General features: G+C 44.5%; 1 protein-coding gene across 2 annotated transcripts in view; it reads right to left on the reverse strand.

Moving 5' to 3' along the window:
• LOC119965943 (E3 ubiquitin-protein ligase RNF144B-like) overlaps positions 1 to 14,039 on the reverse strand; it is an 81,369-nt gene that overhangs the window by 4,333 nt on the left and 62,997 nt on the right. For both annotated transcript variants that reach the window (XM_038796973.1, XM_038796975.1), the window contains 2 exons: positions 12,867 to 12,927; positions 5,934 to 6,144 (listed from right to left, as the gene is read on the reverse strand). In XM_038796973.1, coding sequence (XP_038652901.1) covers positions 5,934 to 6,144; positions 12,867 to 12,927 — 272 coding nt within the window. The remainder of the gene's footprint in view (positions 1 to 5,933; positions 6,145 to 12,866; positions 12,928 to 14,039) is intronic.

A 14,039-nucleotide genomic window follows, 5' to 3' on the forward strand; every position in this document is an offset into this window, starting at 1 on the left:
TTCAACTGTGGGAGAAAACTGGAGCACCCGGAGGAAACCCACGGAGGGAATGTGCAAACTCCACACAGTCACCAGAGGTCAGAATCGATGGAGCAGTGCTAACCACTGTTCTACATATAACCAAATGATTTCATAATCACCACCCAGGAAATAAACAAATTAGTTGCCATTAAAAAAAAATCAATCTCTGAATATAGTCTCATTTTGAAATTTTCAAATACACAGAAATATCAAAAGCTATTGTTTATATTCTGACCCACATGAAATCTGATTATTTGTTGACGGATTCTTATTTATGGACTCCATGGCCTGGATTGGGGCTTCCAAAATGGCGGACAGGACCCAGATGTGGAAGTCCCGCTCCAATTTCAGATAGACCCAATTTTTGCTGATATGGGAAGGAGGGAGGAGGTGAATCATAGACAAGAGAACTCTCAGTGCAGCGTACACACAGACCCCATTTGGCTACTGCACGGGACTTAAACTGCAGTGTAGCAGTTACAAATTTATGGGGTGGACATATAGGATAGGTTTTTCCACCCCTTCTCGTCTGCAAGATCTTCCGTTCCTGCCAATGGTAACCCCTCATGGTGGGGTGTCCAGCAGCAGGGGTGTCCGGGCGAACTATGCAAAACACCATAGATGTAGGCGGGACCAGAAGATCCCACCGTTAGCCAATGGCAAGCTGTGGTTGCCACCAGAAAATATACTGTGCTGGGGGGGGCGGGAAACTGAAAAATCCCACCCACAGGCTCTTGAAGGGTGGATAAGGTCTCTCCAACTGTCTTCTTCCTGTGCTCTTAGGCTTTAAAGCCCTTGCTGCAGTTGTCAATGAGAGTTTTTAAAAATCATCTAGACATGGTATAGCATCTGTCTGAGCAGTTTCAAAAATGTTTTGTTGGCATTTCCCCAAGAGCTGTTTCTGAATGCTTCGCTGACTTCCAACAGCTATAATAATCTCACCAGGTGTTCTGAATACACAGTTTGATTGACTGTTTAGGAACCTATTGACTGTTTAGGAACCTATTAAGTGTTCAGCTGTTTTTGATGTGGTATGAACACAAGTGGTTTGTTTTTCTGCGATCAAAAACTTTGAGTTAAAAGATTTGAATGGGCTTTCAAGAAGGGTCTTTTTTTCTGAAGATAGCGTACGATGTATTAGATTTTTAGATTTCATTTCAACATGGCTCCTGAGGTCTGCCTATTTCCCATTCCGGGTGAGTTAACATGAAGGGCAGAAGCAGTCATGGAGAGTGGAGGGGTGAGGGGGTGACTTTCTGTGGTGGACGTTGTCACTTTAGCTCATTTACAATTGCGTTAGGAGGAATTGTGTTGCACCGCTGCCCATGGTGGGCAATGATTAAAAATAATCATTTCAAAATGTTTTTGAACGACTTTCTTGGCATGTGGTGCCACTGCCAGAAATGCAATGAGTAACTTTGTCAAGGGCCTGAAATGTCACTTAGAACTGGGACGGAGTCCAGAGAATAGAGTGCCTTTTAACCAGAATTTTACTCTCAGCTACACCCATGGCTGCCTAAGCTCCACTTCCAGGAAAGAACCAACCCACATCTGCTTTTTTTTTTTTAAAAAGAGTGATGAATCCTTTGCACAACTCGGTGAACTGTTCATCACACAGAAATTAATCAAAAGCAAATTTATCACAACAATGCAACTTCTCAAAGCCAGTAACATTTCTTAAATAATCACATCTAGGCTGACAAGAATTGGCTATATCTCAACACCACCTCTCTCAACTCCTCCACTGTCTTTAAAAAAAGTCTAAACTACTTGTCAGACATCCAGTACTTGATGGGCGGAAATTTCCTCCAACAAAATATTGGATAACCTTCAATACTGCAACAAACTCCACTCACCAGTTAACAACACCACTCTTCTCCCTGACAGCGGAGATTAAACTAGGCTGTGCACAATCATCTTGTCATATAGGACTTGAAGGTGATCATCTATCAACATGAAAACCGGCTGCTTCCACTTCTGTATCATCACCCGTCTCCATTCCTGCCTCAACTCAACTGTGGCTGAAACCCTCATCCATGGCTTTGTTACCGCTAAACCTAACCATTCCCAGTGCACTCTTAACAAGCTTCCAATCTTCAACCAAAAACAGTAATCATTGATTTACTGCTGGGCATCAACACCTCAATTTTAAAATTCCCATCTTCCTTTTAAATCCTTCCATGGTCTTGGACTTCCCCATCTCTGTAATCTCCTCTACACTGAGACCTGTGCTCATCCAATTCAGAACACTTCCACATTACAAAACACTTGCACAACATCAATTTTAATAATTTCACCATTGGTGGTTGTATTTCGAGTTGACTTACCCTTAAGCTCTTGTATTCCCCCTCTCAACCTCTCTTTATCTCTCTCCCACTTCATGGTGCTTCTTACAAACTGCCTCTTTGACCAAGCTTTTGACCGTCCTTCCTAATATCTCCTTTATGGTGGCTGTTCAATGTTAAGTTTCGTTTGCTAACACTCTCTGATGTGCCTTGGGACGTTTTACAACAAAAAAGGTGCTATAACAGCAGGTTGCTGTTGTGGTTTTTAATCAAACATATTTAATGTAGTAACAAAGAACCCAGGCATACACACAGTTGCCGACCATGCTAGTTTGCCCCCTAACAAAGACCTTCAACATAAAAAGGGCAGCACGGTAGCATAGTGGTTAGCACAGTTGCTTCACAGCTCCAGGTCCCAGGTTTGATTCCCGGCTGGGTCACTGTCTGTGCGGAGTCTGCACATTCTCCCAGTGCATGCGTGGGTTTCTTCTTGGTGCTCCGGTTTCCTCCCACAGTCCAAAGATGTGCGGGTTAGGTGGATTGGCCATGCTAAATTGCCCTCGTGTCCGAAAAGGTTAAGTTGGGGTTACTGGGTTATGGGGACAGGGCAGATATGTGGGCTTGAGTAGGGTGCTCTTTTAAGGGCCGGTGCAGACTCAATGGGCTGAATGGCCTCTTTCTGCACTGTACTTGTGTTTGTTGGATTGTATTCAGTATTGACTGCTATCTATGGTTCAGTGGTAGCACTCTGGCCCCTGGCTCAAAGTTGTGGGTTCAAATCCCACTCCAGAGGCCAGAAGACAAGAATCTAGATTGGCACTTCAACAGATGACCTGGGCATTATCACATGGTTTGTTGTGCAACATTGCTGTTTGCAAATTGGCTACTACATTTCCTGTATTACAACAGTGGCTGCTCTTGAAAATACTTCATTGGCTGTGAAGCACATTGGGACATCCTGATGTTGTGAAAGGTATTCTTTGGCTTAGATTAGTTTCTTGCACTCACACATAAACAACTATTCTGGTGAATGCCGTGAGCTTATAACATTAGTTAGACTTTTATATTTAGGTGTAAAAATCACACTTTAATTCGGTACCTTGAGTCAGTGTGTGTTTAGCAACAGTAAGCAGTTTAGCTGCAATCCCATCAGAATGTGCAATGCGATTTCATAGCTGCAGTTTGAGATCTTAACATGGGAGTCAAAACATAGGAGTCAAACGAGGAACAGGCTAACCTCAGTGACGTCATTCTCAGACTAAAAACTCAATGACGGACATGAAACTACGGCAAATAAATGGAGTTAAGACACAGATTGGCCATGGTTTAACAGAGCGATGGAACAGGTTTGGGTGGTTGAATGGGTATGAGTAATCTCTGTACCTCACTCATTACTTAATTACAAGCAAGTAAAAAGCCACCTTTATATAAACACATGTAGAAAAACCTGTGAAAATTCTGATGATTTCAACACGCCTAAATTATGTCCTGTATTATTATAACTATTTCTCAAAAGTATTGTTCAAGGAAACACACTGGATGACATCCAGATTGCTTACATCATTTACAGAAAAATAAAAAAAATGGACCATGTAACTACATTAAACTGCTAGAGAGCTATAAATGCAGACTGCCAGTGATGTAGACAAAGAGCATCACGAGACAGTGCAAGGAATTGGGGATATGGACACTGAGGGCTAAATATTCACCTCGAGGTGGAGGCAGGTTTAGAGCTAGGAGTCGTCCCAGGAATATCCCAACTTGAGCAGCACAGAACTAAGTACTTTCCAATCACCTCCCTTCACGATGGAGTGATTGAGGTGACTAGCCAGAAATTGACAACACTTAACTCTGTTTGAAGTGGTCCAGGAGCTTCAATCAAAGTATGATGTTTATAAACATTGGGGTTGGAGCCCTTAAGAGTTACTCAACCATGAAGGAAGATGAATGGAACTATGCTGACAGCTGGGCTGTGTGGAAGTTGTCAATCAGTTTAGTAAAATCAATATCAAAAAGAAATGAATGATGGCTTGCAGATCAAAGTGCTGCTTCCTGTGTCTGAGCCAACAGGTGAGTGTTAAAGCAGTGATTTTTTTCACTGACTCGGTCTGGTCTGCTCTACAGCTTCCAGATAGAGTCGGGGGGTCTCCTTGTTTAGCGGGTCTCTGTATGAGGGTCTCCTTATTTAGGGGGTCGCTGTGGAAGGGTCTCTTTATTTAGGGGGTCGCTGTGGAAGGGTCTCTTTATTTAGGGGGTCGCTGGGGGAGGGTCTCTTTATTTAGGGGGTCGCTGGGGGAGGGTCTCTTTATTTAGGGGGTCGCTGTGGGAGGGTCTCTTTATTTAGGGGGTCGCTGTGGGAGGGTCTCTTTATTTAGGGGGTCGCTTTGGGAGCGTCTCTTTTAGGGGGTCACTGTGGGAGGGTCTCTTTATTTAGGGGGTCTCTGTAGGAGGGTGCGGTTGTCATGTCTTGCATTCTGGGGGGTGTGGAGAAAAGGTGGCCCTTGGATGGACTTTGTGGCAACTCCCTCAAGAGGCTCCCCCTCGGTCCACCATCAGGGCCACGCTTGCCAGAACCAGTAGTGATTCTCGCCCACGAGATTCCCAGCCCAGAAGGCCAGAGAATCACACAAGCCTGGAGAATATGGTACCTGGCCTGCTAAGTGGATGAAAATGGGTCTTAATGGCCCATTCGTATCCTCCTGCTGATGCAGGGCGTGAACTCTAATCCAGCCGCCAGCGGGGGGTCCAGAGCACTGGAAAAGGAACAACACCCATTTTCCTTCATGATGCTGGATTTTCTGCCTCATGGGAACTCCGCTACGTGTGGCACAAGGTGCGCAATCCCGCCCATGGGCATTAATAATAATAGCTTATTGTCACAAGTAGGCTTCAAATGAAGTTACTGCGAAAAGCCCCTAGTCACCACATTCCGGTGCCTGTTCAGGGAGGCTGGAACGGGAATTGAACCCCCGCTGCTGCCTTGTTCTGCATTACAAGCAAGCTATTTAGCCCACTGGGCTAAACCAGCACATGGTGCTCCTAATGCTCATGTAGATGATCAACACCAACATGAACCGGGCAATTTTTAAATTATTTACATTTGAACCTCTATGATGTTCTTTTTCCATTTCTTCTGAAAATGTTACATTTAGTTCTGATGATTCAAGTACTTTGTTAGTTAATTTAGAGCTCGAAATTTAATGCTCACTGTGGTTGTCAACTTGTCTTTTATACTCCAATAAACATGTCAAAATAAAAAGCCCATGTTAGATACCCCAAATCTTTGAGTGTAACACCATAATACAACACTGTTATTCCCATTTTGCAATGACTTTTCATGGTTGTATCTCATGTTAGGCACAAGAGCCAAACTTTTCCGTCCCTTCCCGCCAACAGGATTGCCTTGTCCCGCCAATGGCAACCCCCTGCGGCGCATTCCCCAGCATAAAGGGTGCGGAGCATGAAAAGCCCTATAGACATTAGCAGGAGCGGTAGATCCCGCCACCATCCAATAGCGAGCCACCTCCACCGTCAGGAAATATGCATCGTTTGGGTGGGATTCCCCACCCAAAGTGTTGCCGACCCAGGGAACAGAAAGGCTACCGTTTCCTGCTTCATAATTCTTACCCAGCACCATCTGCTTTCGAAGACATAAAGGGCTGGCTCTCTTGACATGCTTGCCCTGGATGCCAGTTGGCCTTGCAAATGGAGCAAAACTGTAGGTGGCAGGAGGGGCATTGTACTGGTACAGCCTGATGAGAATCAGCCGCATCAATCTGGCACACAGCTTGACATTGAACTCTGGGGCACCACGTCCTGGAGGGGTCCAGATGGACTTCTAAAAAAAACAAAACAGTGGAGATGTCATGCAAATTCTCAATACCAATGGTTAATTGAGCACCAAAGTTTTCAATCCTAACCTCGGATATTCGAAAAATTAGATTTCATGAACAGTCACTTCAGTTTTTTTTCCCTCACCTATGGATGTTGTGAATTTTTAAATTTTATTTTAGCTGTTGTGGATCGGGTGTCCCTCTCCAAGAGTTTAGACATGAACATTAACGGTCAACTCAGGTGAAGCAACTTGCAAAATGTTTGGTTTTAAATCAACTGCTGTGCATTTTATTGGTAGTGTTTTCCTGGTTCTGTTCCCTAGATAAAGAGAAAAGCATGAGGAGGGATTTATGTGAAGAAGTCCGCATGATTTTCAGTACCTGCTGTGCTCAGAGATTCCTGCACATTGGGTGGGGGAAACCAGAAAAATCTACCTCGATATCTGCAACAAAAAAAAATTAAATGTACCACTGATCTTTCAGTAAGTACTTGAGCTGCTTCTTTTCTGCATCACCTATTTCACAATCTCAGTGCCCCTGTGGGCCAGCGTGTTTGGCAATCTTCTGATATTCCAACGACTTAAGGGGGCAAGGAAAACTGAAGTGGAGTGCTTTCACTTGTAAACACTCTCCAGCAGTTAGGGAAAAAGTTAGATATGGTCATTTATTTGTGGCTTTCTTCGATAATAGAATTCTTGCCGAAAGAGAGACCAATTAACCGAACTTACATAAACATTATAATCAACATAAGACTCCTTCCATTCTACTTCATCTAATCTTATTAACCAATCCTTCTAGGCATTTCTTCCTCACTTATCTAGCTTCTGTTAAATGCATCCATGCCAATTATTTCTCCCAAGTTCCTTATTTATTAATAACCATCATGTATCAGCGGTCCCTAATTTTGGACCCCGCACAAGTATAAGCATCTTCTCTATGTCTACCCTATCAAACCCCATTATCGTCATAATTTTAAAGAGCTGTATTGGGTCATTGTTGAGAGAAAAGAGCTCTATATTGTTCAGTTCGATTTTTGGCCTTTCCTGGTCTTCCCCTTCATCTCTCGCTGGCAAGATGTTAGCCATCCATGCTCCAGTAACATTCCATTCAAGTTAATGGGGATTCCCTGAGAACTGACCCATCGTCACACGACACTGGGAACACACTCAACCAACAGGGGTATACTGTATATTTTGACATTCCATGTTTAACCAGAGGAGAACAGAATAGCAGATCTGACTAAAGGACACAAGCAACCTTGAAAGGAAAAAAACTGCCCATATACAATAGAGGAAGCAACACAAAAAGGACAACAGACAAGGGCCTTCTGTTCAAACCCAACCCATAAACTTTTACTGGGTCAACCTTGTAGAGAAGTCATTTTGTGCGATGAGAGGATTCATCGGTAGCAAAACTCAATTAATGTGTCCAGTATTACAGGATAACCTTCACTAACTTGAATGCTCATCAGGGATTGGGTTGGAGAGATCTGTGGGTCCAACAGGATTTTCCTTCACCGCTAGGATCCTGATTTGCACTCCCTGATGCACCAAGTAAATACTATCCTCTGGTGTCTTTGGATTGTTAAAAAAAAAGTGCCCTTACACTCCGTAAGTGATAAATCAGAGTAGAATATCCAGATTCAATTAAAATATTTTCCATTCTCAAGAGATGTAGAGCAGATATCAGATGTCAGATCATGAAAGTGTCAACATTTAGGTTTAGGAAAGTGGTTTTTGGAAAAGGGAATAAAATGATAAGGAAACAGGTCGGGCAGTGAATTAGAACCATCTCTTCACATGAATCATAAACACCGTCATGCACTAGATGGTCCAAATGCCTTTTTTTATGTTATGTTCCTGGAATTTATTGTACTTTTTGGGCCAGTTAGAATCCCTACAGTGCAGAAGACTATTCGGCCCATCGCGTTTGCACAGCCCTTCTGAAAGAGCAGTCTATCTAGGCCCACTCCTCTGCCCTATTATCATAATCCCACCTAACCGGGACACTAAGGGGCAAATTAGCACGGCCAATCCACCTACCCTGCGCATCTTTGGATTGTGGGAGAATTTTCCAATTATTTGTGTTTCCAAAATGCTAACAGGACTTCCCTGGATTCCTGGTTTCTGTGGAAGGTATGGTATTTTGAGGGTAGTGAATGCACGCAGTGTGGAAAACATTAATGCAAATAACCCGCAATACCTTTTAAAAAAAAATTTAGAGTGCCCAATTCATTTTTTCCAATGAAGGGGTAATTTAGCGTGGCCAATCCACCTAGCCTGCACATCTTTGGGTTGTGGGGGCAAAACCCACACAAACACAGAGAGAATGTGCAAACTCCACACGGACAGTGACCAGAGCCGGGATCGAACTTGGAACCTCGGTGCTGAGGCGCAATAGGGCTAACCCACTGTGCCACCGTGCTGCCCTAACCCGCAATACCTAGGGAGGGTATTTTACAGCTGTACCGTAATTCAATTAGAGGCAATTATGACAAAAAAATGAAGTTGGACTGGTTTATATAATCATCAGAAGCCTGGGCATCGAAAGAGAATCTACTGTTCCTCCCAGATGTAAATAGAATGATGGGGATATATGACGGGTAATTAACTTGTTCTATTGCTCACATAATATAAGCTTTTTCCAATCACGATACATGCCATTTCTCCAGCAAGAATTAAAGGGGCGTGTAACAGAGAATGTGACACTTACAGGAAAGGAATGCTATATGCAAGACTTTACCAATATTTTAGAGGTTCCCCCCCCGTTGGTCATTTTGAGCCTTTGCTTTCTTTCAAGAATAGCAGGTGATAGTGACGACCAGTATGTTCTATATCATCGGTGTGTGATGATGCCCACACTGATGGGAGTAATAATTAGGATGAAAACTTAGCAGTTTCGCGTGTCACAAGCAACAGCTGATTTGAGGGAAATAACATAAGAAATGATTAATCCATCGAAAAGGAGCATTCGCTTCAGATCCAGTGAAACAATTTAGAGCGAGCATTGTGACAACCAACGTGAGAGAATTCTGTTCTGCCAGTAATTTTTCTCAAAGATGCCTCAGGACTATTTGATGGAGGACAGAGGTTAAGAAAAATTGCCCAGAGGAGTGTGAGTGTAATATTTGATGCTTACTAACAGCGTAAAAAAAAACTCATGGGAAGGGCAGCATAGCGGTGCAGTGGTTAGCACTACTGCCTCACAGCACCGAGAACCCGGGTTCGAATCTCAGCCCTGGGTCACTGACCGTGGGGAATTTGCACATTTTTCCCATGTCTGCATGGGCCTCACCCCCACAACCCAAAGATGCACAGGATGGGTGGATTGGCCACACTAAATTGCCCCTTAATTGGAAAAAAAATATTAAAAAGAAAAACTCATGGGAGTAGATAAGTTGCATTATCTATTACAATGCTGCAACAAAAAAGGACAATTGTATACAATGAATGGTAGCTTATCGCTTCTCTATTTCCAGAGAGAGTCACCCCCTCCTGTATCCATTATGCCACTCTTGTATTCCCCCTACTGACAGCCTCCTCACTGATATATTGGAAGCACTCACCACCCTTCACTGGACTACTTAAAGTAGTGATCCCCCAACCCTCATTGGGATATCGAAAGCAATGAATCAATCCCTTGTCAATGGACTTCTGAAAGCAGTAAACCCCTCCCGTCACTGGACTTCAGGAACACTGATGCACAACACTACTCCCTCCCCTGACACCACTCCCTCAGGGTGGACTACTGAAAGCATTGACAACCCTCCCCTCCCAAAATGGTTGGTTTACTGAAAGCACACACCGCCCACACTGGACATGGTGTCATGCTGAATTAACAACTATTCAAATGTAGGGATAGGCGGCACGTATCGCCAGTGAACCCAATCTGCCCTCACCCACCAATCTTGTACAAACCTCCAGCAACATTGCAGGATATTGAACAGGAGCAAGAACCTGGTTGGTTTTCTCTCTCTATAATGCAAGGGCCCTGAGGCTAAGCGTAGGACGGGTACCAGCATTCCAGGTGAATTTAGTGCTGTTCTGGGACAAAAGGTGGCTAATTTCCTCAGCTGGCAGCAATCTACTCCCTAGCCTAAATGGTTTGGCTCTAAAGGAAAGTAAATTATTCATTGGAGGTTTTCAATCAGGTTTTACTCGCCCTAATTTCTGTAATACAATTATTCATAAAAGAGTCCCCAGAGTGGAAAAGGGGGCCATTCGGCCCATTGGGTCTGCACCGACCCTCTGAAACAGCACCCTACCGAGGCCCACTCCCTGTCCTATCCCTGTAACCCCACCTAACCTCTTGGCCACTAAGGGGCAGGTTAGCAGGGCAATCCACCTAACCTGCACATCTTTGAACTGTGGGAAGAAACCGGAGCACCCGGACGAAACTCACTCAGGCACGGGGGAGAATGTCTCCACACAGACAGACATTGGTCACCCCAGGCAGGAATTGCACTCAGGTCCCTGGCATCATAAGGCTAGCCACTGTGCCACCATGCCGCCCTGTTTACCTCATTTAACCACAGACAGGTCGGAATTGCCAGAAGCGAGAAGACACTTCCAGAACATTTTTGGCCCCCCGCAGAGTAATGGCAGCTTAACTACAGGCGGACTCTGACCAGAAGACCATAAGACATAGGAGCAGAGGCAGGTCATTTGGCCCAACAAGTCTGTTCTGCCAAATCATTTTTTATTTTTTTTGATTTGGAGTACCCAATTACATTTTTCCAATTAAGGGGCAATTTTATCGTAGCCAATCCACCCAGCCTGCACATCTTTTGGATTGTGGGGGCGAAACCCACACGTGGGACCTTGGCGCCAAGAGGCTGCAGGGCTAACCTACTGCGCCACCGTGCTGCCCTTGCTCTGTCAATCATGATCTCATTGAATGGTGGAGCAAACTCAATGGGCTGAATGGCTTACTTCCGCTTCTTTATCTTATGATTGTATGGTCAGAGTCAGCTTGTGGCTTAACTCCAGCTGATCAAGAATGGGATTGAAGGTCAGAGGAAGTTGTATAAACAGTAATGGTTAAAGGCTCAAAGGAACATGAGGGATGATTCCAAGGTGCAGAGGGCGGGAATCTTCGAGCCTCTGCGCCGAAATCACACTCGTCGCTGGGGCGGAGAATGCGGCATCAGACCCATGATTGAGTCCGGCGCCTTCCCACGATTCTCCACGGACCGGAGAATCGCCACCAGTCACGCGCGCAGTTGGGAGCCACTGAAAGAGGCCCCCACTGCGATTCTACGCCGACAACTGGCCTAGTTCCTGCTGGCGTGGGTCACTCATGGTTCCACCCAGTGGGAGCTCGGAGTCGCGGCTGCGGACCCAGTCTGCAGCCGCCCTGGTGGGGGGGGGGGGGGTCCTTCAGGACGGCCAGGCTCGCGATCGGGGGCCACCGATTGGGAGGGGCGTATGATCTGGGGGGGTGGGGGGCTATATTTACAGGGCCAGCCCGCGGTGTGGGTCCGCCGTGTTGCGCGGAGCCGCCGCAGCAGGCAGCCGGCACATGCATGCGCAGACCCGCGGCCGGAAGTGCAGTGCCCCATATCGGCAGCTGGAGCTGAGAGGACTACTCCGGGCCCTGCTTGCCACTTTCAAAATGGAGAATCACTGTGATTCGCGCCGGTTTTCTCGCGGGCATGGTAACATAGCTCAGTTATTAGAGAATTCTACCCAGAATTCTTCCATAAAAAGTAACAGAGCATAGCCTATGACATTTTGCATCCATTAATCGCAACTTTAGTTGATTAAAAATCACAAGCTGTAAGCCTGAAATTTCCCGAGTTGGGCTTCCTGGGAGTGCCAGCACTCATCTCGATAATAGCTTGTTGGGATAGGTTATATTGAATGCAAACAACCATTGTTGAATGGTGAGAATGTGAGGGATGAATGGATGGATATGTTGCAGTTTCATTTGATTATCTTTTTGTGGCCAGGGATCAATTGTGCAGAACTTTCAGTCAGCGGATTTAATAGTTGGCACAGAGCCTGTGATGGCTGGTTGTTAATAGACTGGAAAAGATTAAGTAGTCAGGATAGACTCCACTATAGGACCATTTACACATGGACTGTAGAAGGAGATTAAGTAATTGGGCTAGTTGATAGGAGCAGCCGTACATAAGACTGTGGAAGAAGTGAGCTGGATTGGCAACCTTGGTACAGTATTTTGTCATTCTAGGCTTCCTTTCTTTTTGAAATCAAAGTTGAAGCTTTCCAAGAATTTCATGGTTTTTATTTTTGGCCAGTCTCACCCCATTGAAATGCAAAAGTAGCAGGCCCACATTTTACCTTGCATCTGGGTCTGAAGAAGGACCACTTGTCTGACATATCACATTGAACAGCGTACAGTGTACTCGAGAAGCTAAATGCAGGAAAATGGCTCAAGAATTGGAGAAAAGTAAAAAGCAAAATTTGAGTGCGACTCAGGCAAAGCACAAACAAGTCATCTGGCTCAAGAATTGGAGAAAAGTAAAAGCAAAATTTGAGTGCGAGACAGGCAAAGCACAAAACAAGCCATCTCAACTAGTTATCGAGGATATTAAGGATGTGAAAGGTTTGTATCTGTAACAAGGTTTAAAAAAAAGCCCATTGACATCCCCAGCTGACGCACTGATTAGGCAAGCGTTGCTTTGCAATAGTCGAGAGTCAGAAGCAATAATATCCCCAGTGCAGAAACCCAACATTGTGCTATTGCATATCAAAAGGTTGCACACCTCGTTCAAATTTCAGTTGCTGGTACAGCTGAAGCACATCAGCTGGAACCAAACATGCAATCTGAAACAAATATAAAATAAAACAAGTTAAACAAGACCTGAAATGTGTTTTTTGTAAACAAAAATTATAATTAGACACACATGCAACTCCAAATATGCCATAAACGCTCTTCTTTCTACTAGCAGCAAGTAGGACCACTACCTGCTCGTGAAGCTGTTTTTGGCGCCTCCGAGTAGCAGCAGTAGGGAGATACCACTGAGCCTCCGAGAAGGGGATCAGATCAGCACATTGTTAAATGGTCAGTAGAAGGACTTTCTTTATGATCTGCATTTCTCATCTGCACTGTTGCTGAGGTACAGTTGCATTGGTGCTGGTTCCTCAGTTATACCTCATCCACTTACCAAATATTTGTGTGTGAACCATAAAAGTGAGCCACAATGGATTGTTTGATGTGTGCAGAGAGGGGAGATGGTGAACAACAGCCCTCATGTGCTAACAATGTATTCCAAATCCAGACTAATATCCCTATCATCACACTGACTGAGACCAGTCAGCTCGGCAAAACCCAGGGATCACACCGGTGTCGCGACCTGGCTCCTCACTGAATTACCTAGCTGAGCTAACAGTGCAGCTATTTTGTTGTATTTTATTTGCATTTGCACTGGCAAAGTTAAGGCCAGCTAGAAACTTCAACATCACTATAAACAACTCTATGGGCCACAATTGTGACTTAGCTTTGAGCATTCAGAAGGGTATCGTAACTGTGCAGAATACATAAATATTTTTATTTTACACCCATTAAATTAGTTTATTAAACTAATCTCACGGATGACAATGTCACATGCTACAGCTTTGTAATCTCCCTACTGCTCGACAGATAGAACTGTGGCTGCTGGAACGGAGACAGTTTGGCACAAACCCATGATGAGCACACTTCCATTAATGGGAAGATCTGCCTTTTGGCTTGTATCTGTATTCCCTCCGGTAATCCCACCTCCTCCCACAAAGGAAAAATTGCACAATGCATGCTCTGAATCATCCTCCATTAATAGAGAAAATCATGTCAGTTAAAAATTACTATATTACATCCCAATTAAAATAAATGAGTAAATCAATTTAATAATAAGGCTTTTGTTTTAAAAACCTGCACACGTTGTGTTCACTTCCATTAA

Source organism: Scyliorhinus canicula, chromosome 5, assembly GCF_902713615.1.
Source record: "Scyliorhinus canicula chromosome 5, sScyCan1.1, whole genome shotgun sequence".
Classification (NCBI taxonomy): domain Eukaryota; kingdom Metazoa; phylum Chordata; class Chondrichthyes; order Carcharhiniformes; family Scyliorhinidae; genus Scyliorhinus; species Scyliorhinus canicula.